This window comes from Eulemur rufifrons, chromosome 15, assembly GCF_041146395.1.
Source record: "Eulemur rufifrons isolate Redbay chromosome 15, OSU_ERuf_1, whole genome shotgun sequence".
Lineage (NCBI taxonomy): Eukaryota > Metazoa > Chordata > Mammalia > Primates > Lemuridae > Eulemur > Eulemur rufifrons.
Window position 1 is genome coordinate 63,999,947 of NC_090997.1, and position 27,163 is coordinate 64,027,109.

General features: G+C 37.9%; 1 protein-coding gene and 1 pseudogene across 2 annotated transcripts in view; one reads left to right on the forward strand and one right to left on the reverse strand.

Annotated features, from left to right (window-relative positions):
- Window positions 1-813: 813 nt before the first annotated feature.
- Window positions 814-27,163, forward strand: part of RPF2 (ribosome production factor 2 homolog) — a 31,324-nt gene continuing 4,974 nt past the window's right edge. The window contains exons 1-8 of one of the 2 annotated variants that reach the window (XM_069487808.1): window positions 814-881; window positions 3,313-3,445; window positions 4,483-4,520; window positions 6,537-6,576; window positions 10,159-10,240; window positions 11,468-11,544; window positions 17,460-17,559; window positions 24,323-24,425. In XM_069487808.1, the coding sequence (XP_069343909.1) occupies window positions 859-881; window positions 3,313-3,445; window positions 4,483-4,520; window positions 6,537-6,576; window positions 10,159-10,240; window positions 11,468-11,544; window positions 17,460-17,559; window positions 24,323-24,425 (596 nt within the window). In that variant the 5' untranslated portion in view covers window positions 814-858. Of the gene's footprint in view, window positions 882-3,312; window positions 3,446-4,442; window positions 4,521-6,536; window positions 6,577-10,158; window positions 10,241-11,467; window positions 11,545-17,459; window positions 17,560-24,322; window positions 24,426-27,163 lie in introns of those variants that run through there. The other variant, XM_069487809.1, reaches the window with a different exon arrangement.
- On the reverse strand, window positions 12,075-12,981 carry LOC138395797 (mitochondrial nicotinamide adenine dinucleotide transporter SLC25A51-like; annotated as a pseudogene).

The window sequence follows — 27,163 nt, forward strand, 5'->3', positions numbered from 1 at the left end:
TCCAAGAGTTTGAGACCAGTGTGGGTAACATAAGGAGACTCCCATCTCTACAAAAAATAGAAATATTAGGTGGGCCTGGTGGTGTGTGCTTATAGTTCTAGGTATTCAGAAGGCTGAGGCTGGAGGATTGCTTGAGCCCAGGAGTTTGTGGTTGCTTTGAGCTATGAGACCACTGCACTTCAGCCTGGGCGAGAGAGGCAGACTATGTCCCAATTAAAAAAAAAAAAAAAGGAATTTTGGAATTCGATAGTGGTGATGTTTGCACATCTTTGCTAATGTACCAAAAACCAGTGAATTGTACATTTTCAAAGGGTGAATTTTATGGTATGTGAATTATATGGCACTTTAAAAGTTGGGAGGAAAACTACGATCAACAGTATTATTTTCTGCGCATCTTTTATGTACTAGGCAACTGTGGTAGTCATAAACTCTGCCTCACTAATATGACAGTTCAGTCAACAGTGCCCATTTCACAGTAACAGTTTTAGTGACTACCTGAGTGCCTACCATGCTTACCAACCTTTCTAGCATCCTAGGGGATTCCCTGAAGAATACCAGCTGGTCCCTGAATACCAGGTATAAATGGAGGAGTGTACACCAAGGTGTAAGAGACGACGTTAGAGTATTACCTCGCACCTTTATTTCCGGAAGAGAGCCCGTAACCAAGGGAACAAAGCATAATCCCACTCAAAATGGCCGCCAGCGCCTCTAGGCGTCTACAGCGCGGGCGTCCCCGGAAATGGCGTCACACGCAGCTTCCGGTTCGGTCGGTTCCTCCTGTTCCGGCGCACGAGCCAATACGCGTAACCGCGGAGTGCACGTGCATCTTCTCGGTTGAGTTTGCGGACCGTGCTAGCGATGGACGCTTTGGATCGAGTTGTGTAAGTGCGCTGGGAACGTTCCGGAGAGATGCTCCTGTGATGGGAGTGATACCGCTTCTGCCTCTTTGTCTCGCTGGTTACCCCTCTTCTTTCTGACACCCTTTGCCAGTCTTAGAGGGTGGGGGCCAATCGATTCACTCCAGCCCGGGTCTTCTCCGCTCGGGCACCCTGCCCGGAAACAGACAGTGGGGAATTCCTTAAGAGGGAGCCTCGGTATGGGAGGTGGTACAGAGGCATTGGGCCGCTTTTTTCCTAGCCAATTGAAAAACGTCTGGCTTCTGAAATGTGAGCGAAATGACACAGTGAGGGGTTAAGAGCACAGTCCCCGGAATCTTACAGATCTAGGTGGCAATCAGGCGCGTCCACTTAAAGCTTTGTGACTTTGGGCCCTTTAATCTTCCTAACTCTCAGTTTACTCTGTGAAATAGCGATAATCATAGACACACTTCACAAACCTGTGAGGGTTAATTGCGAGAAGCCTTTGCTACAGCATGTCGCTTTTTCTTTTCCTTCTGACTTTGCAGTTCTCTGAGTTAACCTTAAGTGATATATGTTTTAAATGTGTTAAAAAGTGTTTATTGTGCTAAATAGTCCTGTTATTTGGTATGATTTGCTTGAGATTTTCTTAGCTTAACGTGTACCCAAAACGACAGGTTTTTTTTAGTTATTCATTCAGAGATTTTGCGCACCTGCTATACCTTTAGGTGTTGCGACTCAAGAGTAAGACTAGTTTACTGTAATTGGGGGCCATACAGCTAATAGAACACGTAAGTTGCTGTTTGCGTTCGTTGCTGGTTAATGAGTGAAAAACCACATAGAATATAGAGCACATAACACTTACTGTCTTATAGACACACTATGTATCTCTTGATTTGATTTAATAATTTGTATCTTTAACAACCAGTAAATGATTAGAAGCTTTATATGTGACATTTTACCTGGAGAATTTTTTTACACCTCTCCCCAAATTGTCTGCATGGAGAAGGATTTTTAAAATCTACATGAGAAACTAAAGTGTATGTATATTTTGTTTTTCTCCTTCCCAAAGTGTCCAAAGGACCAGAAGCGGGAGGATCATAATTATTTAAGAGAGGAGGAATTGTTTCAGTAGATGGCAGAGAACTGTTTAAAAAGCAAGATGATCATTGTAGAGGAAGCCCTTTTTCTGAACAGAAATGTATAAAAACATGCTACTCCTACTGTCATATCATAAAGTCAGAATAATGAATTTGTTTTTTCTTCATATTTTACAGGGTGATATGTCTAGATGAGTTTTTTTTTTATTTTTTTAAGACAAGGTCTTGCTTTGTCACCCCCGCTAGAGTGCAGTGGCATCATCATATATCACTGCAACCTCCAACTCCTGGGCTCAAGCAATCCTCCTGCCTCAGCCTCCAGAGTAGCTGGGACCATGCCCAGCTAAGTTTTCTATTTTTTGTAGAGATGGTGTCTTGCTCTTGCTCAGGCTGATCTCAAATTCCTGGCCTCAAGTAATCCTTCCCAAAAGTGCCAGGATTACAGGTGTGAGCCACTGTGCTCCACCAAGATGAGTTTTTAAATCTAGCATATTTTGAAGGGTGGCCTGCTTACTAGCTATGTAATCTTGGGCATATTACCTCTCTGGCCTCAGTTGCCTCAACTATGAAGTGAAGATAATTATACCTGTCTCATAGGCTTGTGATGAAGATTGAGCCATAGTAAAGTGACTCTATAACATCAACAACCATTATTATTATTATTTCTCTTGGCGACAATAATGTTGACCTCCTCAGCAGTTGGAGTGGGACAGAATATGCTTCCTGGCAGGCATTGTGACTTTAAACCTAGGGGAAAGATATGCAGCAGTTAGCCTCCATATGTTTAGTAAATGCTCACAGATTGATCCGTAATTCTTTGTGTTAGGGTGCAGGGTGTAGTTTGATGAAAAACTAATGGAATAAAAATAGCGACAGGATTTACTTGAGTCCTTTATTTTTTAATTTTAAAAAGATTTGCAAAAAAGCAGTCATAAAAGAGTTCTGGAAATACCAAAATGAAAGCTTTTTCAATTTTTATTTTTATTTTTTATTTTTTGAGACAGGGTCTTGCTCTGTTGACCAGGCTAGAGTGCGATCTCAAACTCCTGGCAAGCAATCCTCCTGCCATAGCCTCCTGAGTAGCTGCGACTACAGGTGCACACCATCATGCTTGCCTATAAAAGCTTTTTTTAAAAACCAAAAGCTAATAAAATACCTATTTAACAGTAATAAGGGAATATACTTTACTAATATCTCCCTAAAAAGTAAGATTTTATGTAATGATGGAATCCTAACGGATGTTAAGTGTGGTAATATTATATCTGTCTGCTATTTTTAACAATTTGCACATTAATTTCATATTTGCAATGTGAGAAAAATGTTTAAATTGTTATGAATTGTGCTTTTCTAAACAGAAAGCCCAAAACAAAAAGAGCCAAGAGATTCCTTGAGAAGAGAGAACCAAAACTCAGTGAAAATATTAAAAATGCGATGCTGATTAAAGGAGGAAATGCAAATGCAACAGTGACACAAGTACTTAGAGATGTGGTACGTGTATATACTTACTTTTAAAATGGTATTGAAATCATTTTAGAACTTTTCAGCATACTAGGTTGGGCTGCTGGAGAAATACATAGGTAAGTTTGCCTTGCCTTATGAACTGCTAGCATTAGAGAGAGCTAAAGTTGGGGATTACTTACCTTGCCAAGGCACTGACTACTGGTTTTCCTTAAAGCAACTGGTTCTCTTAGTGAATTTAAACTGTTTTCAATTGCTAGAATTTGGTTTACTCACATTTTAGTAAAATATCCGATTTGTAAAGTGAAATAACTACATACTGCTATATATTTATTCAATCGACATCACTAGTTACTGTGTTAGGTGCTGGGAATTAATAGATAAGGCACAGTCCCTCCCTTAAGTGAGCTTAGTAAGAGAGATGGACATTTAAAAAATTGTAGCATTGTGAATTAAGTGCTGTGCTGGAGGCATGTACAGGGTAGGATGGGAAACAGTATTAATATCACATAGGGGGCAGGATATGATGACTCACACCTGTAATCCTAGCACTGGGAGGCCAAGGTGGGAGGATCGCTTAAGCTCAGGAGTTTGAGACCAGCCTGAGCAAGAGCAAGGCCCCGTCTCTAAAAAATAGAAAAAATTAGCTGGCTGTGGTGCCACACACCTGTAGTCCCAGCTACTTAGGAGGTTGAGACAGAAGGATCGCTTGAGCCCAGGAGTTTGAGGTTGCTGTGAGCGAGGCTGATGCCATGGCACTCTAGCCCAGGCAACAGAGTGAGACTCTGTCTAAAAAAAAAAAAAAAAAGAAATGAAGCGGCTCATTTAAGTTGGCTAGACTATTGAAAGGACATAGAAACCTTTAATTAGGAAAGTCCAGTCTAAGTTAGAATAGTAAGCTTATATTACAGGTTACTGTAAGTGATCAAAGGGGAGCCAAGCAGAAGACATCAGAGCATGATTCAGGGACCAGAGTGATCTTCTTGAATGACTGTTACAATGCTTTATTTTTATCTCTACTTTTCAGAATGTATTTTGTTTTGAAAGCTATAAATTATGTTTTACAGTATGCACTGAAAAAACCATATGGCGTTCTGTATAAAAAGTAAGTCATAATCTCTTCTACTTTGTTTTAAATTATTTTGTTCTATCATAGATATAAGCACTTTATGGCAGATGTGAAAAAATTTTTTTCTTAAGACACTACAATTCCTTACATACACTATTAGTATTATAATTGATTTCTTAATGGTCTGTTTTTTTATTTTTATGGAATGTTCTTTCATAGTTTGACCATACTGTATATATTTTATTTTGAAATAATTATAGACTTAAAGAAAAGTTACAGAAATAATACAATGTTCCCATTTACCCTTCCCCTAGTGTTACATCTTGCATAACCGTAGTAAAATTAACGAAACTAAGACATTAACATAGATACGATAATACTAAGTAATTACAGACTTATTTGGTTGGCACCAGTCTTTCTCTTGGTATCCATTTTCTCTTCCAGGATCCCATGTTGCATTTACTTGTCATGTTTCCTTAGTCTTCTTGAACTTGTGACAGTTCCTCAGTCTTTCCTTGTCTTGAAGACTTTTGACGCTTTTGACTAGTGCTTGCCAGTTATGTTGATTCATTCTTTCTTTCTTTTTTTTTTTTTTTGAAACAAAGTCTCACTCTTTGCCCTGAATAGATTGCTGTGGCATCAGCCTAGCTCATAGCAACTTCAAACTCCTGGGCTCAAGCGATCCTCCCACTTGGCCTCCCAGAGTGCTAGGATTACAGGCATGAGCCACTGCGCCCAGCCTTGCCAGTTATTTTGTAAATGATGCCTCAATCAGGGTTTAAGTTTTCTCATGAATAGGTTGAAGTTATACATTTTTGTCAAGAACACCACAAAAATGATGGCCATTTCTCAGTAAATAATACCAAGAGATCATACAATGTAAATATGTCTTATTTATTATGGTGACATTAACGTTGGTTTAAGTGGTATCTCTTTGGTTTTTCCACTATAAATTTACCTTTTGTAGTTTATAAATATTTGGAGAAGATACTTTGAGACTGTGCGAAGACCACAGATATCCTCTTTTTCCTCAGACTTTTGCTCATTAATTTTAGCTTCTATTGGTGGGTCTTGTTTGCAGTGGTGATTGCTGTGGTGCTCCAGTGGTGGTCCTCTGTTTCCCTCATTCCTTCTACGTAATTGGAATTCTGAAAATCTGTTTCTTCTCTGTTTGTTTAATTATGTGGACTTATGGGTATTTATTAATGTTTTTGCTCCGTAAGTCTATTGAGTCATGGATACTTATTATATTTCTCTGGGTTATAATTCAGTATTATTATTTATTTTGTTGCTGAAATTGTCCTACCATTGGATGTCCTTTCAGCATGCCCTTGTTTTTGAGCTCTTTTCTCCCTTCCCTTTCCCCTTTTCCCTTCCCCTTCCTTTTTGTGTGTGTGTGTGTGTGTGGCCCATGTCTAACTTCGAATTTGGCACTCCCTTTCTGACACCACAGATGCTCCAGGTTCGTATTGTATTTTTCCTTGCCACAGTCCTGGAATCAGCTATATTCATCCCTCAGTCTCTGGGGAGGATTGGTTCCAGGACCATCCTTGGATACCAAAACCCGAGGATACTCAAGTCTCTTATAGAAAATGATGTAGTATTTGCATATAACCTGTGTGCACTTTCTCATGTACTTTACATCATCTCTAGATTACTTATAATACTTGATACTATGTAAATAGTTGTTACATTGTATTTTAAATTTGTATTATTTTTTAGTGGTATTTTTTTCCAATATTCTCAATCCATCATTGGTTGAATCCATGGATGCAGAACCCACAGATCCAGAGGGTGGGCTGTATTTATTTTTCCACTAGAATGTAAGCTTCATGAAATATCTTTTTGACATAGATTATAGTATTCCTAGATCCTAAAATGGTGTCTGGCATATGATAGGCACTAAATAAATATCTGAATGAATGAATATCCTTCCAGCTTTTTTTAATCATCTGAGTATAAAATTATCTTTTACTTAATATATTACCTAATTGAATTTACTTATCAAGATTATTAAAATTGGGTCACTTTTTTTTTTTTAAATGTTCTTAGGAAAAATATTACAAGACCATTTGAGGATCAGACATCACTGGTAAGTATAAGGATCTTTGATTTAAAAGAGCATATAAATAATTTTTCAGACTAATTCATGTTGTACTCTCTAGTGATTTTTTGAATTACAAATCATCCTATGTAAAGGAATTTTGATGTAAAATGGAGAGGAAATATGACCTTTATACTTTTAAAAATATACCTGCAGATCTTACATTTCACTTTCCTAGTAAGTGTATTATTCATTGCTTGCATATATATTGATAGAATTTTTAAAAATTAAATTACATTCTAAGTGCGTAATGAATTGTCAAAAGGAAGCTTATTACAGATCTATTTTTATGAAGCAATTTTGAGTTTTAAAAATCTGACTTTTGGATATTTTTAGAACAAGGAACACTACTTGAATTATTGTTAACAGTTGTCAGTTGGTTTGCTGGAGTTAATCAGATTCCTGTTTGAGTGTATTGTCAACCAAAACTAAGTGAAGAAGGCTAGTAAATGAAATCAGAAGGTGAAAGACAGTTATAGTAAATGGTGAATGATGAATAGACATTGATTATGTGATGATAATTGGTTTCTTTCTTAAGAATCTTAAAGGAGTGTTTAAACTGTTTAAATTGACCTTTAAGAATATGATTGTGTTCTCTTGATAGGAACCCATTATTTGTTTTTTCTTTTAGTTAGTGCATTTAAAAGAAAGAACTTGGCTGGTCAGAGTGCAGTGGCATTTACAACTAATTGATCACAACTAGTTACAAATTCCTTTGTTCCTTCTCCACTCCCACTGCTTCACTTGACCAGCCATGCATGAATGAATGAATGAAAAGAGGAAGAAAGAACTTTTGAATAGAATCTCAATAATTAATTAGAAGACTGGCTGGGCATGGTGGCTCACACCTGTAATCCTGGCACTTGGAGAGGCTGAGGCAGGAGGATCACTTGAGGCCAGGAGTTTGAGACCAGCCTGGGCAACATAGCAAGACCCCCATCTCTACAAAAAATCTAGAAATTAGCCAGGCGTGGTGGCATATGACTGTAGTCCTAACTACTCAGGGGCCTGAGGTGGGAGGATTGCTTGAGCCCAGGAATTAGAGGTTACAGTGAGCTATGATTGTGCCACTGTACTCCAGCCTGGGTGACAGAGCAAAACTCTATCTCTTAAAAAAAAATTAAAAAGGAAAATGTTGGCAAAATAAATTTTATTCAGTTTTTTACAAATTACTCTTATTTTAGTCTTATGTTTTTCAGTCATTTGTTGAGGTGATCATGAAAGTAAAAATAATAGAGCTCATCTCAGAATTATTTCTGTTTTATACGCCACTTAATCAAGGGCTGGTTTTGTTTTGTAACACCGTGGTGCTTTTAGTTGAATAACCACTATGTAGCAGTGTTATGTGGTGAAATCTGTAGCATGTGTACTTTTTCAGCCCCCTGTTAATATGATAGCTTTTCTTACATTTGAAGTTATGACATTTCCTCTCTTTGATCCCCACTTCCAGAGATAGAATATATTTCATTGGCTATAATAAGTCTCAGACCTCTCCTCATTAGTATAGTAGTGAGGAAAAAGAAAAACAGATCTTAGACCTTCAGAGCTCAAAATGGCTATGGAAACAGTGGTTGTGTTGGAAATGTGGTAAGTTTCCTCCTCTCCACCCTCCCATATCACACATTTCTTTCACCACAATCTTGGACATGTTCTCTGGTGCTTTAGAACAGGAGTTGGCAAAAATACGCTGCCTGTAGACCAAATCCCTGTTTGTGTGAAGCTTGTGAGCCAAGAATGGTTTTTACATTATTAAAGAGTTGGTTAAAAAGAAGAAAAGCATGCGAAAAGCGCAAAGTATTTATTTGGCTTTTTGCAGATAATTTGACTACTCCTGCTCTAAAATTTTAATAAATAAGAAGCAGACTGTGGAGAAGAACCACAGTGATCAGTTTTTGTGTGCATGTGTATGAATATAAAACACTCAAATATGTATGAAGTGTATTTTGTGGAAAGCTTTAGGTATCAGTTATAACATGAGAATGTTGAAAACATTTTTAAGAAAGCATTTCCATTGATATAGACATTAAAAAATTCTTTTGAACACCTACTTTGTGTCAGACACCATACAACCTACATTCACATATGACATCCATGGGGCTCTTGCAGGCTTTTGCAGGAGGTAATAAAATTAATTCTCAAGAAAGTTTAATTTTCCTGCTTTGTCACATGACTAAAAACAAAAACAAAAAAGAAAGTTTAATTTGTCCATAGTAAGTGGCAGAGCCTGAATTCTTAGACTTTCTGACTCTGCGTCCTCCATGCTGGGAGTGGATGGGCGCAGATAGTTGTGTGCCCCATTTGCTTCTGCTTAGACAGTAGAACAAATGATAACCAAACTAGGGGCTCACACCTCAGAGAATCTTGTAGCCAATAAAGAAAAGTTGGGCCGGGCGCAGTGGCTCATGCCTGTAATCCTAGCACTCTGGGAGGCCAAGGCGGGTGGATCGCTCAAGGTCAGGAGTTCGAGACCAGCCTGAGCAAGAGCGAGACCCCCGTCTCTACTAAAAATAGAAAGAAATTATATGGACAGCTAAAAATATATATAGAAAAATTAACCGGGCATGGTGGCACATGCCTGTAGTCCTAGCTACTCGGGAGGCTGAGGCAGAAGGATCCCTTGAGCCCAGGAGTTTGAGGTTGCTGTGAGCTAGGCTGACGCCATGACACTCTAGCCCGGGCAACAGAGTGAGACTCTGTCTCAAAAAAAAAAAAAAAAAAGAAAAGTTGAGGCTTATGACTATTTCATCTGTTCTTTAATTTTTTTGTTGTTAATTTAGGAGGCTTTGCAACTGACTTTTGGACTAGAACATGTTGAATTTAATTTTCATGCTAAGACTAGTGATCTTAGTAAACTGAGTCAAAGTATGTGGGATATAGAAAGTATAGACATAGTGTAAAAGGGGCTGTCTAGGGTTGGAACCCCATACCTGCATTTCCACTCCTCCTAAATCTGTAATGGAAGTCAGTACTTCTGAGAGCCAAATGGAGAAGATACCTCTTGCAGGTAGGAACATTAGTAGATTTGTCAGTCTCTCCAAGTACACAGCATGGAACTAGTCACAGCTGGGTGGCATGTAGATTACAGGGCAAGATTCCTGCGTGGATGCAATGAAAAGGAAACTCATGAATCCAATTATAAACATCCAAAAACACCATATTGATAAATTCATGTAGGTCCTCTGTATATTCATGTGTGCCATCAGTGATAGTAGTAATGTCCTGTGAATAAAGGGGTTTGTTCAGTAATTGAAACACTTAATGTGCTATTCCAAAATGCATAACTAAAAAGAAAAGGTCTTATTTTACTTATTAATCTAACAGTATTGACATCTTTTTTGTCTTGAAATATAAGTCTTTTCCCTAGGTACCCCAAATCAGAAAATTTGAAGTAAAAAGCTAGAAATAAAGTAGATTTCTTCAGTATTTTCCTATCTAGTTCATTATGTCTTTATTAATTTCCACTGGAAAAGCTGATTAACTTTTTCTTTTTTTTTTATGAAGTTCAGAGCTAGGATTCTTAAGGTTTTTACATTTATGCATTGACTAAATAAGATTTCTTTGGTTTTGTAGGAATTCTTTTCAAAGAAATCAGATTGTTCCTTGTTCATGTTTGGTTCCCATAATAAGAAGCGGCCAAATAATCTAGTAATAGGTAAGTATAGTTTACTTTTTAATGTTTATAGAGCCAACTCTGTGACTCATATTAACTAATGGTATTGAAGAATCAGGAGTAAACTGAATCCTCAGTTCAGTAGCTTTAAACTAGTTTGGTATGGGTTTTTGGTTTTTATTTTGAGCCTTCTGACATAGAATAAATTATTTTTTATCTGTCAGTCTCCAGGTAAAGAATGGGCCATGTAAGTATTACCCTACCAATACAGGGAACTAACACAAGTAAGAAAGAATATGAAAGATTTCCTCAGTTATTTATGTTTCTTAGAACCAACATTGCCTTTTGTCTCTGTTGGAAACAAGTTCTGGTTTAAAGAAGTGTGGTCTCTTGGGGCTCTCAGCATTCCTCCTTCCTCGGTTGTAGATGCAACGCGGTTACTTTGTGCTTGCATTGAGTGTCACGGAACTCCCCCATAATCATGGATCCACTGGAAAAAAAATTACCCTACCTCAAGTTGTAGATACTTTTTGTGATATGAAATGTAGCCAGGTATGGTGGCTCACACCTGCAATCCCAGCACCTTGGTAGGCCAAGGTGGGAGGATCATTCAAGGCCAAGAGTTTGAAACCAGCCTGAACAACATAGACCCTGTCTCTACAAAAAAATTTTTAAAAATTAGCCAGATGGCATGTGCCTGTGTTTCCAGCTACTTGGGAAGTTGAGGCAGGAGGGTCACTTGAGTTCAGGAATTCGAGGCTATAGTGAGCTGTGATTTTACCACTGCATTCCAACCTGGGTGACAGAGTAAGACTCTGTCTCCAAAAAATAAAAAGTATATATAAATATATATATGTGTATTTGTTCAGTATTAGAAAAAACCAAAGTAGCATGCCTACCCACATAAATTAACCCTTCCCTAATTAATATCTGTTGAGTAAATACACTTGAAAAAGAATTCTTGCCTGGGTTATTGAGATTTGGTTTGGCATGCTCACTGGCTTAGGCAAGCCCTTTACCCTCTGTGGGCCTTCATTCTTCTATTAAAGGAGTTGAGCTAAATAATATCTAAGATCCTTTCCATGACTGATATCCTAAGAATCTCTTTAAGGTAGAGTTAGAAATTTAAGAAAGAGGGGCACATTTGGGGGTACATAAGGAGGAAGGAAAGAGACAGATATTAGGACATTTTAGATGTACAGATAAGTGGGTACACATAAGGTGGGGGGTTGGGAAAAATATGTGCTTAAAAATGCATTTTCCTTCTAGGTCGTATGTATGACTATCATGTGCTGGATATGATTGAATTAGGTATTGAAAAGTTTGTCTCTCTAAAAGACATTAAGGTAAGATACTGATAATAAAACTGAAAAGCATTTTATAATGCTGCTCTTGGCCAATAGTGACATCTTGTGGTGAAGAGTACTTGTACAATTTTGTAGATAAAGAACTTTGCTTTTATTTTGACATGCTCTCAGATAAAAATACAATTTTATTTTATTTACCTTTATTTTAAAAAGAGGAATATATTTATAGTGTATAAGAGCATGCAGATCTTGTGGCAATTAGACTTCAGACTGTAGTTACTAATTCTTATCTAGGTCCATAGTTTAAATGCCATCCTCTCTTTCTGAATTAGCACACCTATTTTATGTAACCTCAGAACTATCAGTAGAATTTTCTTTCTTTTTTTTTTTCTTTTCCTATTGAAACCTTTTATTCTGTTTTTGTTGATGCTTAAGTAAAACAGCTTTGACCATAACTCACTGTGGTCTGGACTTATGACACCAACTTGTAGTTGGCCAAATAGGAAAGAGACCAAATTGCATTCTTCTTAGGTATTCAGTTGATAAATGGCACTTAACTGGGGATTTTTTCATATAACCTTTAACAATAACTCATAAGCTGCATTGATTATGCCCCAAGAGATGAGAGACCAATGGTATTAATAATTCAGATAGGTACTCCTAAAAAGATTTGTCAGTTTCCTGCCCCATTCTAGCCAGATGTTTTTGAAAACTTCGGGGAAAGACTGAAATTCCCCATCAGTCTGAGACTGTGTGTGAGTTTTTACAACATTAATTGGGAAAAACAAGAATCCCAGCATGGCACCCAAAAGACCTCCACAGATAAAATCATTGACCAATGTGCACTGGGAGTTGTTGCAGTAGGCAGATGCTTCTTAATGGGACCTTGAAGGCCAAGGAAAAAAGACATTGCTGTGTCCATTGCGGAAGCGAATGGGCACCAAGCCTTGACTATACTCTCCAATTCCATGGCATTTCAGTGCCTTGAAAGCCTGATGAGTGTGTATAAATTTGTCACGATGCTTGTGGTCTTGAAGCAGTGTCTGACCTCTTTCCAGTGGAGTGAAAATTGCTTCTGTTATCCCTGCCAATACTGCAGCCATGCTGTGGGTTGCAAACTCTGGAGCACTGACATGCTTGCGGAGAAGGCAAGATAAACCCTCATACAGACCAAATGTAAGTGCCAGTGTAGTTGTTTCCTGCATTAACGGGAAGGATTCCACCATACAAGTTTGGAAATCCATCCCTCCTCAAATGAAGTCCCGCATCCCGGGTTTTGATGCCATATAGCTTTTGCCGCAAAAGGACCCTCTGAATAGGAAATGTGATTGCTGCATTGTTGAAAGCTGCACAGCCACACAAATAATGCGTCATTTCACTGACATTTGTAATGTGAGGTGACACATCTTGTTTTGAAGATGTTACGATTGGTGGCATCTTTTCATGAGCTTCTGAATCCATCATGTTGCTTAAGATCTTTCTTCTTCAGGAAGAATTTTTTGTAACCTATAACAGCATGTGGGCTTGGTGTTTTGCCGGAAGATAGCTTTTTGATAACTTTCCCAATTTCTTCCATTGTCATTGGTTCTTTCTTCTGGAGTCAATTTTGATAATTGGATTTCCCTAACCCATCACCAGGGGCATCCCTCAGGACCACAAGCAAGTGAGTCCCAGTAGAATTTTCAAATTGAGCCCTGTTCTAAACCCTGGAAGCTCCGACTGATCCTACAGTATTTTGGCTAGTAACCACTAAATTGCAGCTCCATATCCCTTTGGGGACATTATACATCTTTGTGTCGCCTTTGTTTAAATGAGATAGTGAAATAGAAAGTATTAAATACAAATAAAAACAGTTTTTGTTTGAGACAGAGCCTTGCTCCGTTGCCTGGGCTAGACTGCACAAAGTACAGTGGTGTCATCATAGCTCACTGCAACCTCAAACTGCTGGGCTCCAACTATCGTCCTGCCTCAGTCTCCTGAGTAGCTGGGACTACAGGTGCGTGCCACCACACCCGGCTAATTTTTCTATTTTTTTTGTAGTGACAGACTCTTTCTGTGTTGTTCAGGTTGGCCTCAAACTCCTAGCTTTAAGTGATTCTCCTGCCTCAGCCTCCCCAAGTGCTAGGATTACAGGTGCACTGTGCCTGGCCTAAAAATAGTTTTAGAAAGGCAGAAAGTGTATCCTAACTCAGCTCCTGGGTACAAACTGGGCTCCTGTTCCCTTAGAACTCTGCTTCTGACTTAATCATCTCATATTTCACCTAGACCTTGTAGCTACCCCTTGTAAGGCCAAAATAATTTTCCTTGTTGTATGGATTTGGAGATTGAGGCCCAGAGGGGTTTCACTGGTGACCTAGAGTCACACATATAATAAATATTAATATAACCAAGATTAGGACTCAAATGCTTTGAGAGAAAGGATATTGTTTGCATAGTTATGTAACTGTTCTGCTTATGGCTTTTGGAGGCTCATGGTATAGTTGAAAGAATTGTAGCTAATAATACATAATCCCTCCTTTGCCCAGTCTCTCTTTAAAAAGGGGACATGTTTTCCATGTTTGGTAGAATTCCTAAACTAAATATCCTTATCCTGTGAGTTTGAAAAAAGGCCCTTACCAGATCCCCGTTTAGTCAGTCACCCCAACTTCCTCAGATACAGGCAGAACAGTTGCCTGAGATTGGATTTAGAGACAGAACACTTGCGTTTGAGGCCTGTCTTGGCCATTCGTGACCTGACAAGTCAATGACTTCCTTAACCCTCAATTGCAATCATGTATAAAACAGGTATAACAACATCAAATGAGGTGATATGAGTGAAAATGCTTGTCAGTGAGGATAGTATTAGAGGGTGTTCTGTAAAGTGTGTAAGCTGTGATGCTTGATTACAGTGGAAGCCATCATACTATGGCAGTTTCTCTTTGGGGCTGCACGAGTGCCTGGACATGAGCAGCATACCTGCATTTCACCTTTACCACTACCGCTGGCCCCGTCTCCAGCTCGGTGGGTCTGAGCACCGGCTGATGCCAGCCCCTCTACTCGTTCCATTTCACTTCCAAATCAGTGAAATACTTCAGTCACTGTGCAGTTTCAAAACCGCAAAACCATTCTTTTTTTTTTTTTTTTTTTTTTTGTTGTTGAGACAGAGTCTCACTTTGTTGCCCAGGCTAGAGTGAGTGCCGTGGCGTCAGCTTAGCTCACAGCAACCTCAAACTCCTGGGCTTAAGCGATCCTACTGCCTCAGCCTCCCGAGTAGCTGGGACTACAGGCATGCGCCACTATGCCCGGCTAATTTTTTCTATATAGATTTTTAGGTGTCCATATAATGTCTTTCTATTTTTAGTAGAGACGGGGTCTCGCTCAGGCTGGTCTCGAACTCCTGACCTTGAGCAATCCACCCGCCTCGGCCTCCCAGAGTGCTAGGATTACAGGCGTGAGCCACCGCGCCCGGCCCGCAAAACCATTCTTGTTTGTCAGGTCTCATTCTTAAGAACCATATAAACTGAACACCAGATTTTCACTCATGGAGGATGTATATAACTATAAATTTCATTAATTGATAAGAATATCATTTACTAGACAGTCTTTCACTTTTTACCCCATTATTTGGTAATTTAATTTGTTTTGGAGTTGTATGTTTTGGTACACTTCCCCTTCATATTTATTTCCACTTCTACCTCCTCGTGTTTTTTTTTTTTTTTAATTTCAAAATATTAAGCGAGTACAAATATTTTTATTACATGGATCACTTTTGTAATGCTTGATTAACGGCTGTAAGTGTGCCCATCACTTGAATAGTGTTCATTGTACTCTCCTCGTTTTTAAGACATTTTAACCAACTATTTCTTTTCTCACTTGCCTGCTTTTGTTGTTGCCAAGCCTCTTCCCTCTTTAACTCTTCAGCAAGCTCAATACGAATAGTTAGGTGATTAGACTCTACCAGGAAATTGAGTGAGTATCCTGGGAACCTGTTTTCTCAGATGGCCGAATATCAAGGGATGATTATTTTCCATGAAATAAGCCTTGGTAAACACGATGATTACATTTTGTGGCAAGTAGGTTTTATTTTAGATAAAGTAAATACACTGGAACTGTCTGGGATATTTTATTTTAAAAGTTCTTGGAATATTGTATAATTTATAAGAATTATTTCCTTTCTTTGTTAAAAAAATAAAGGTTAGTTCAAGGACTTGGCATAATTATATAGTATTTTTAGTATACTGTATCATTATATTTATAGTATTTTGAATTTTTAGTACCTCTCAGACTATTCAAATATAGCTCATCTGTTGTAGTTTGGGTTTTCATGATGGAGGTGTGACTAGTGTTTTTAGAAAATGGAATAGTGTAGAAAATATCAGTGCTCTATGTGCTAAGTATTGTTTCATATAACTTTATATTTGTATATTTGTACTGGATCATTACTGTAAATGTATTTTTTATTACTGTGTATTGTGGTCAGGATGGTTTGAAAACCAAAGTTATAGTTGATGTTACTGTACCTTTTGTTACCTTCTGTATACCTAAATAGCCCCCCTAGACCTAGGGTCAGGTAGGCAAAGCTGGAGCATGGAATAATTTTTGGGTCAGGAAGGTCCATTCAAATCGTGATCAGGCAGACAGATCTTAGGCATGTTTCTATCTCCTAAGTATAGAGAGTTAAGGTTCAGGGTTTAGAAGCAGAGACTGTCAACAGGAGTGGTCATTTTGAACAGGGAAGCAACAGGTGACCTCTGGTCCTAGGGCAAGAGGATGTTTGGCTTTTATCCTTTTTGTTTTGTTTTTTGCTGGGTTTGGATAAACTCTGATTATCTGTCATAGCAAAAGTTCTAGAATCAATGGGAAGCTCAGACCAACAGTTATTTACCTTCCTCCATAAATTAATCTCTCAGTTAAATAATTTTTTCTGTTTGATTTTTTTCTTCTTTATTTTGGTGACTTCTAAATCCTCTCACTACTCACCCCACATTGGGAGGAAAATCCCCTCTAATTGGGATGGAAAATCCAAAACTGGGCAAACACTTTTTATAGTAAGAGTTTGAACTCCCCTGAGTGATGATTGGCCCATACTTTCTTTTTTTTTTTTTTTTTTTTTTTTGGAGACAGAGTCTCTCTCTTGCCCAGGCTAGAGTGCCATGGCATCAGCCTAGCTCACAGTGACCTCAAACTCCTGGGCTCAAGCGATCCTTCTGCCTCAGCCTCCCGAGTAGCTGGGACTACAGGCGTATGCCACCATGCCCGGCTAATTTTTTCTGTATATACTTTTAGTAGTCCAGATAATTTCTTTGTATTTTTAGTAGAGACAAGATCTCGCTCTTGCTCAGGCTGGTCCCGAACTCCTGAGCTCAAACGATGCACCTGCCTCGGCCTCCCAGAGTGCTAGGATTACAGGTGTGAGCCACCGCGCCCGGCCTTGGCCCATACTTTCTTTTTTTTCTTTTTTCCTGCCTATAAGGATCACTTTATGGCCCATACTTTCTGTAGCTTGTATAAAATTATATTGCTTCCCATGAGAATGTCCAGTTGGTAGTTTAGTTTAGCCTTCATTTAAAAATACTTTTATGTGATACAGTAGAAAAGGCACAGTGGTATAAATAATTCAGATAAATTACAGTTAAATGTATTTTGACTCTGGGATGCTTTTAGAGGACTATTTTTGTTTGGTTGGTTGGGTTTTGTTTTGTTTGTTTTTTTCAAGTATAGCTTTTGATTTTATTCTTTTCATAGACTAAGGTTAAAAGTGCCTTACATCATTTTTTGACCACCTATGATTGGGTAGCATAAATGTTAGAACAAAGTATTATTTTTAGTATAAAAATCTGTAAGCTTAAAAATCCTGCCTCTGTTTTTAAGTCTAAAGTCACTATTGTATAAGTATTGACTGCTTTAAGCTTTAAAATCAGCATACAGGTTAGACTTTGGTAATTATATAATTACATTTTCTTTTGATTTCATAGAACAGTAAATGTCCGGAGGGAACGAAACCCATGTTAATATTTGCTGGTGATGATTTTGATGTAACAGAAGACTATAGAAGACTAAAAAGTCTTCTTATTGGTAAGTTTTTTTGGTGGTGGTGGTGGTGGTTTTTTTTTTTTTTTTTTTTAGAAACTTGCTCTGCCCAGGCTGGAGTCCAGTGGCACGATCATAGCTTACTGCAGCCTTGAACTCCTGGGCTCAAGCAATCCTCCTGCCGCAGCCTCTTGAGTAGCTAGGTATGCAAGTATACAGTCATCCCTGGCTAATTTTTTTTAATATTTTATAGAGACAGGGTCTACCTTGTTCCTCAGGGTGGTTTCAAATTCCTGGCCTCAACCAATCCTCCTGCTTTGGCTTCCCAAAGTGCTATGATGATAGGTGTGAGCCACAGTGTCCAGCCCTAAATGGTTTTTATGATAATCCCTGCCTTCCTGTTATCATGTGCTTCCACTAGATGGCAGGAATGACCACATAATGCCAGCTATGAGGGAAAGGGAGTGAAAAAAGGAATCACCACAGAAGCAGAATGGTAGAGGAAGAATGGAATGAGATTGTAGCGCACCAAGGGAGGTTGGGTTTTCAGTATAGATATGGAGAGGTTGGTGGTCCGAGTGCAGTGGTGTTTCCAACTAATTGATCACAACCAGTTACAGATTCCTTTGTTCCTTCTCCACTCCCACTGGCTTCACTTGACCAGCCTTAAAAAAAAATTAAAAAATTTAAAAAAATATAGATGTGAAGAAAGACAACTGCCTCTTGGTATATGTTATGTGTTTGAATATGTCTTAGTTTAGTAGAGAAAGAAATTTATCAAGGGCTTTCTTCCTTCCAGGAAGTTCCTTTTTTTAATAATTGGCCAGAAAGAAAAGTTGACTTTCTTAGTGTCAGTATTTTCATGTGGAGTACCCATTTTATTCATCTTGAATTTTGCTTCCATTTTGCTTTCTTAAATATTACATAGATTTGTGGTTAATTCCCCACTATGGCTGTTTTCAGAAATGGGGTCTCTAAGGAAGGAACTTAAAGGGGGAACTGTGTTTCTTTACAGAAAACCAGCAAATATCTATTTTTAAATTTGTCTTTCTTAATTTTTATGGTTACTTTTTTTTATTAATAACACTTTAAGAAACTGCCAAACTGTTCTCTGAAGTGGCGTGTCGTTTTATATTCCCACCAGCAGTGTATAAGAGCTCTAATTGGTCCACCTCCTTGCCATTACTTGGTAGACCATTCTTTTTTTTTTTTTTTGATATTTAACCATTTATTACACAGTATTAACACACCAGCTTAGATGTGCACTCCCTTTAGAACACTCGGGATTTATAAATTTATTGTGATTGCATAATTTGTATTGCACAGTTTTATAAAAAACATAAGTACTGGCGATTCTAGTTTTAAATACAAAATACATGTCATATACTTTTAAATCTATAGTATGGTTCAAGTGTAACATTCTTTTTAATTTTAGTTATTCTAATAGGTGTTTTATACTAATAGTAATGTTTCAAAAGTCAAGTCTACAATCTAAGTCATAGTGTCATTGCAGTTTTAATTTGTATTTTCTGATGACTAATGATGTTGAGCATCATTTCCTGTGCTTACTGGCCGGCCATTCATGTTTTTGGTGAAATGTCTTTTCTAATCCATCGCTTTAACCACTCAGCCACGACTACAAAAATGTCTTTTCAGATTTTTGCTTGGCTGGATGCAGTGACTCATACCTGTAACCCTAGCACTTTGGAAGGCTGAGGCCAGAAGATTACCTGAGGCCAGGAGTTCAAGACCAGCCTGGGCAATATAGTGAGATTCTGTCTCTACAAAAAAGAAAAAAATATTAGCTGGGCGTGGTGGCATATTCTTTTTGTTTTTTGAGACGGAGTCTCGCTCTGTTGCCGAGGCTAGAGTGCCGTGGCATCAGCTTAGCTCACAGCAACCTCAAACTCCTGGGCTCAAGCAATCCTGCCTCAGCCTCCCAAGTAGCTGGGACTACAGGCATGCGCCACCATGCCCGGCTAATTTTTTCTGTATATTTTTAGCTGTCCAGATCAGTTCTTTCTATTTTTAGTAGAGACGGGGTCTTGCTCTTGCTCAGGCTGATCTCGAACTCCTGAGCTCTAGCGATCCTCCCACCTCGGCCTCCCAGAGTGCTAGGATTACAGGCGTGAGCCACCGCGCCCGGCCTGGCATATTCTTATAGTTCTAGTTACCCAAAGGGCTAAGGTAGGAGGATTGCTTAAGCCCAGAGTTCAAGATTACAGTGAGCTATGACCAGGTCAGTATACTTAAGCCTGGGCAAAAGAGTGAGACCCTGTCTAAAAAAAAGAAGGGAGGGAGGGAAAGAAAAAAAATCTTTGCCTTTATTTTTTTAATTGGGTTGTCTTACTATTGAGTTAGTAAGGGTAGGATGTGAGAGAAAAGTCTTTCTCTTTGTCTGATACGCATTCTGTGAATATTTTCTCCCAATCTGCGGCTTGCCTTTTTGTTTTAATGGTATCTTTGAAAGAGAAGTTTTTAATTTGTGTGAAGTCTGTTTGATCCATTGTTTTTCCCTAATGGTATATTGTCATTGCATTTGTCTTTTAAGAAACTTTTCCCCATCCCAAAGTTGCAAAGATTTCTCTTATACTTTTTTCTTTTTATTGATTTTTTTTCCCAGCCGCAAATGTCATTACTAAACTTTCTTCTTGAAGTCTTAACGTTTTTAGGTTTTACATTGAAGTTTATGATCATTTGAGTTAGTTTTGTGTATGGTGTGAGGGTTAATGTTCATTTTTTTCTCACATGAAAAAACAGTGGTGCTTCAGCACCATTTGTTGGAAAGACTTTCCTCATTGAATTGCTGTGTCAGTTTTGTCAAAAATCAATTGACCATACATAATGTGGGTTTGTTTCTGACCTTTCTGTTCTCTTTTTCACCAATGTCAAATTGTCCTGATTATTACTGTAGCTTTATAGTAAGTCTTGAAATCAGGTAGGTTAAGATCTTCATCTTTTAAGAATTTTCTTTCTAGGTCCTTTGCATTTCCGTATACATTTTAGAATCATTGGTCAACTTCTACCAGAAAAGGCCACTGGAATGTTTATTTGGATTGCATTCAGTCTGTACATCCATTTGGGGAGAATTGCCTTCTTAATAATACTGAATCTTCTAATCCATGAACAGTGCATCTCCACATATCTTTAGGCCTTTTAAAATTCCTTAGTGTTATATCATTTTCAGTGTAGGGATCTTGGCTGTCTTGTTAGATTTATTCCTAATTAATTTATGTTTTCTGATTCTATCGTAAATGGAATTTGGAGAGGGGACTACTTTTTAAAATTTAATTTTGCTGTATATTGATGTAAAATAACAGTATAGTTTCTAATATTTTTTTCTGACTTTAAATATTTGCACAACTTCAAAAAATCTAATTTTTTATTAGCTTTAACTGCTTGCAAAATAGAATAAAAAAGAAAGAAAAAAATCTAATTTTTTAAATTTAAGGGCAGGAACAGGGGGTGTTGAAGGAGGGATTACCTGAAAAATCTAATTTTTAAGGGGTTTTATGTTCATCTTAAATTTCCATACATGTTATTGTCCCATAGAGCTCATTGTTTCTTACTTTTTTCACTCAACACTGTTTTCAAAATGTGTGTGCATCTTTGTATTAACCTCCAATCTGGTTCATAGCTTGCATCCACTATATCTTTTCTAATCCATTCCCTTTGTTGTGGACAATGCCCTCTGGTTCCCACCCACCACAAACATACTGCAGCACCCCGCACTTGGATCCTTAAAAATTTCCCTGCGTTTTACAGGATTAGGATTGCTGGATCATAGGAGATACCACAATTAATTTCGTTAGGTATAGCCAATTTGCTCTCCAGAATGGTATGGCAGTCTGTATTCCCACCAGCACTGCACTGAGGGTTTCTGTTTGCCATATTCTCACCAACATTTTTATACTCTGAAAGTTTTGCCGACCACATGGGTGGGTGCATAAATACACACTTTTTTCTACCTTACTTTTTCCACTGAAAGCAAACACATCCTTTAGATCACTCTTAGGAGTATATGGAGATAGTCTCCATTCCTTTCTAAAGCTGTAAAGTACTTACTTATATGAATGTTCATAGATAACCAGTCATCTACTATGGACACTTGGATTGTTTCAAGTTTTTTGCTGTTGCATTGAATAACTATCTTTTTGCCAGATTTTCTTTGGAAAGCCTACCTTCTTAACTACTATTCTAACCATTCTGTAATGACATACTACCCCAGGCATCTTTCTAGAGCTCCAGATCTAAACTTAGGAGCCTAGTAGATATTCTTATTTAAATGTTCCTTTGGGTTTGGTGTTTGTTTGTTTTTTTTTTGGTTTTTTTTTTTTTTTGTAGAAACATGGTCTCCCTGTGTTGCCCAGGCTGGTCTTGAACTCCTGAGCTCAAGGGATCTTCCTGCCTCAGCCTCCTGAGTAGCTGGGATTACAGGCGCAGGCCACCACTCATAGCTGAATGTTTCTTTTCTGACTTCATAAAAGCACGAAGAAAATTGAACTTGACGTTTTTCTTTACTTTCACTTCTTTCTTTCTCATTTCTGTAGATGATGGTTACTTACTCTAAGCAGAGTGATATTTAATTCTTGTCTGCCTTAGCCCATAATGCTTGCTTTACTTCCATTTCCATCTGTCAAAATCCTACAAAGTACAAATGCCACTTCCATGAAATCTTCTCCAACTAGAAATGATCTCCTCCTTCCTCAGAACTTCAGAGAGAGCACTGTTTATTTTAAAATTTTTTTTTATTTTTACTTTGTCTCTTTATACTGTTTTTTTAATGTGCTGCTTTAAATTAGTTATTGATACATATTCATATCTATCTAGAACATGGGGTCCTTGGCAGAAAGATGCTGTGTGTCATTTATATTGCCATCACAACAGGCACAATGCTTTGTGCATGATAGGTGCTTTGGTACATAGTGAGTGGATTCCTGCTAGCAGTATTCATGTGTAAGCAGTACTTTGTGCTTTTCCTACCAGTAAATATGTTATCAGACATACTTGCTTTTGGATTAAGTAGGACTATTTATGCCTATTAGGTTATATACCCCCTACCCCCACCCTTTTCATCACATAAGTTTATCTTGATTCTTTGCAAACTTTAGGGAAATTTTAGTTTGGTGGTTAAGAGAAAATGACTGTTTAGCACTAATGGATACAGCTAGAAAATTCTTAGAAATTTTTACCTTATAAAGAACACTTCCATATGCTTATTTTGTTCTTAAAATTTTTTCCATTTCATTCTTAAAAGCTTATGGAAAAAGCACAGATGCCTGGAAAATTTTGCATTACAAAAGCTGTTTCAGAGCAGATTGGAATGTACATATTTTGTTCCCAAGAACTATTCTGACTTCAGTAATGCCACTCTCCACTGAAGGGGGGTCAGATTTTGGCAAAATTGTGGGAAAGGTCTTCATATATTTAGATTTAACTACCTTGAAAGGTACAAACTTGTATCATGAAAATGTTTTTTAGGGTGTTTTGTTTGGGGTAGTAGGGAAAGGTGGTGTATAAATGTGTATGCACAAACAAAAAATGTATATATCTGTGCACATGGAGATGATTCCTTCTTATGGGCTAATTGGTAAAGGGAAGAAAAATGCTAGATGATTACAGATTGGGACACGAATGGGATTTCCCATTTACGACATCACCTGCCTGGGGCAGCTGTTCCTAAGTAATTAAAGTTGGATGAACTTTTATGCATGACTTTTTCTTAGCCAAATGTTATTCACATATTTCTGTTTAGCCTCCTTAGGGTTTGATTTTTCTCAGCTGTAAAATTTAAGCGGTCAAACTTGTTATATTCCAAACTTTTTTCATTCATGTGCCACCTTGACTGCTTTAGCCAAGTCCATGTATTATCTATAGTGTTGTTCACTGGAGATTTTCTTTAAATTCACTCCTCCTTTTAAAAGGAAACTTTATGTCCCTCTCATAAATGGAGAGTGGTACATGATAAATAATATATGGTAAATTATAATCTGTGTATCATTTAAAATTCTCTTAGTGCCACCAGTGGTATGATTACCACTCCAGGATAAGAGCCTACTCACTGATATCCACGGTTCTTTTTGGCTTTGGCAGTTTATAAAGTTTTTCATCTTTTGTTTATATAATGACTATTTTTTGTTAGTTTTTTTTTTCTTTTTGGCCTCCCCCGTAAAAAATAAAGGCAGTGTGTGACCAGCCTGAGCAACATAGCAAGATCCCATCTCTTAAAAAAAAAAAATTAGCCAAGCATTGTGGCATGCACCTGTAGTCCTAGCTACTGGGGAGGCTGAGGCAGGAGGATCGCTTGAGCCCAGTATTTGAAGGCTGCAGTGAGCTATGATTACACCCCTGCACACCAGCCTGTGTGACAGAGTGAGACCCTGTCTCTAAATAAATAAATAGATAGGTAAGTTAATTTTGATTTAATAATCAAAGTTTGAGCAGCTATTTTTATAGAAATTTGTTGTCTTTACCTCCCTGTCTTATGGATTAAAATTTTATGCCCTCGTTTATGTTTTAAAGTTAGTATCTGTGATAAATATTCTCCTGTGTTGAGCATTGGTTTAGAGGGTGAACTTCAAAACTGAAAAATTAAATATCTCAGTTAATTGAATGCAGAAATAAAGTCATGAGATTAAATGGTTGAGGTGTGAGACCTTCAGACATTTTTCAGGGATCGTTTTTTTTGTGCTACCTATCTTGTCTTTTTAGATATCGGCACAAAGCCCAGCATTTAGAATGCTGTTTTCTGTAACTGAATTTTAAAACTTTTTTTTTTTTTTTTTTACAACTTAATATGTGCTTTTAGATTTTTTCAGAGGACCCACAGTACCAAATATCCGCCTGGCTGGATTAGAGTATGTTCTGCACTTCACTGCACTGAGTGGGAAGATTTACTTTCGAAGCTATAAGTAAGTGCATTTCTTAATGTGTTTTTCTCATCGCTCAGGGTTAGCATTTCAGTGTGACTGTTTTATAGAGCTCAAACTTAGAATTAATGTCTGGCCAAAAGTTTTATTGGAGAGTTTGCAGGGTAGCAGTGGCAGCAGCTCTGTGCTGATCATTGATCTGTCATTCCGCTGATTTCTACCTTTGAAACCCTGCCTCTCCAGGGCCCCAGAGCATCTGATGCTGCACTCTCTCTGAGCAAGAATAAAAATGGAATTTTCTAAAAGAAATGAGAAGATTCAGTGGCTAGATTCATTTTACCCTCTCTCTCCAGCCTAGTCCTTTTACTCCTGCCCCCACCACAATTAAATATAAATCCTAACAAGCAGATTCTGTTTTTATTGAAGAGCTAATGACATGCTATAATTATACCTTTTGAGGTAAGCGTGACTTTTTTTCTTTTTTACAATAAAGTGTTGGCACTGGCTGACAGAACCCACACTTTCCTACAGAATACATTGACTCTCGCAAAGTGCCTTTCTTTTGTGTGTTGAGTTCAGACTTTGGTGTACATTTTGACCTGACAGCTCAGGTCAATGAAAAATGAAAAAATCTTAAAGCACATATTAAGTTGTGGGAAAAAAAAAAAACTTTTAAAATTCAGTTACAAAAAACAGCATTCTAAATGCTCTGCTTTGTGTTGACCTTGTCTTCTGTACAGTAGTGCTGTTTGTGCAGCCATTTGTGTCCAGCATTTCATACATAATGTTTAATTTTTTTTTTCAACGGGAGATGCATAGCTGACCAGCCAATGTCCAATGAGCATCCAAATAAAACTACATATTTCCATCTTGGTCTCCTACTGTATTGAGTCAGAGACACTTAGTTCCTTTCATATTATGATTAGTACCACCACTTCTGTTTTTCTATTTTCCTTATAAAAAATAAAATAATAATATAAAATGCAATAAAATTTCCTGTAATTATAAGATGTAATTAAGGACTTTCTAATCATTTTTAGCTAGTTAAGACCGAAAGCCTCTTAAGTCTGCTGTTTGAGCTTCCACATTTGATTTTGGAGCTTCCAAGAATGTATTATACTATAAAGTAGATGACTGCTATTTAGAGAAATAGTTTTTTTTATTTTTTGGGTTTTTTTTTTTTTTTTTGAGGCAGGATCTTGCTCTGTCTCCCAGGCTAGGGTGCAGTGGTGTCACCATAGCTCACCACAGCCTCAAAATTCTGGGCTTAAGTGTTCCTCCTGCCTCAGTCTCCTGAGGAGCTGGGACTACAGGCTTGTGCCACCCTGCCCGGCTAATTTTTTCTATTTTTAGTGGAGACGGGAATCTCCCTCTTCCTCAGGCTAGTCTCGAACTCCTGCCTCAAGCGATCGTCCCACATTGGCCTCCCAGAGTTCTAGGATTACAGGCATTAGCCACCAATCCCAGCTGAAATAGTTTTAAATAAATAAATAAAAGGCAGATTTGGAGGAGTTTTGGCAACCTACAGTGGTACTTGGGTGATCTGAATTTATCAGACATGGCAAATGCTGGCAAGTTTTCCTCTTAGCTGAAAATTAGCACTTTAAGTGGTAGAAAAATTTTTAGTTGGAATTTTATATACAATGTCCCTCATTTCTTCAATAGTCTATTAAACGTGTCTTTCCTGATGACCTTTATTAGTTCAACATTACATATATCATTATTTGGAGGTACTAAAGATGTGGATGCAAATGCAGATGTTCATGTGACATGACAGACTCAAGTGGTCACTGCCGCCATATGCTTTGAATTAGTTCTTAGAGAAGATGCCTTGATAACTGGCAACTTTACCTTCTAAAAGTATTTCACCCCACAGTAGGCCGGATTCTCTTACATGTCTTCTGGAATCCCTATGAAGAGAGCGACATGAGGGCTCTCATTTAGGCCATCCTCTCCCTGTGCTTGTTTCCTTCAAGGCCTGCGCTGATATTCATTTTATCTTTTAGAACTGGTACAGCTTTTTATTGTTTAACACTTCTCTTCTTTACGTTTCCTAGGCTTTTTGCTTGTTTGTTTTGCCTTACTTAATTCTTTATAAATTGCAAGTTGAAAATCCAAAATCCGAATCAGTGCATGTCTTTTTTATTTACTTATTTTATTTTATTTATTTTTTTGTTTGATTCAATGTCACATCCAGTGCATTTCTGATTTCAGATTTTTGGATTAGGGATGTGTGGAGGTAAGGGGAAAACTTCCTCTTTCCCCCGAAAGTTCTCTGAAAGATGGACTCACAATTAAGGCACATGGAGAGGGGATCACAGAATGATTGCCCAATATCCCAGTGAGGTCCAGAAATTTTTATACCCCTCCTTTTAGAGGGTTGGGGGAGAGGAGGAATATAGGTAATTCTGTTTAGGGACAATAAATGGTTGCTAGGGAGGATGAATGGATGGGGAAAACAGATTGACTTGTACATTAACCTGAGAGACAGGTATTATGTTTAAAATGATTTGGGTCACCTCTGGTTGCATTCTTGATCTTTCCTGCAATTTATACTGAGATAACAGGGAAGTCAGTTATTCTTTTAATGGGTTGGTCTGGTTGCGCAGATAGAGGGAAAGCCCCTTCCAAGGGCCTGTTGATCTCTAAGGGCTCTTTATACCAAGGACTCATATTTTGGGGTAAAATTTCCTGAGCTCCTTCAGATGCTCAATCCATGTAATGCAAATATTCTGAAATCTGAAAAAAAATCTAAAATCTGGAACACTTCTGGTCCCAAG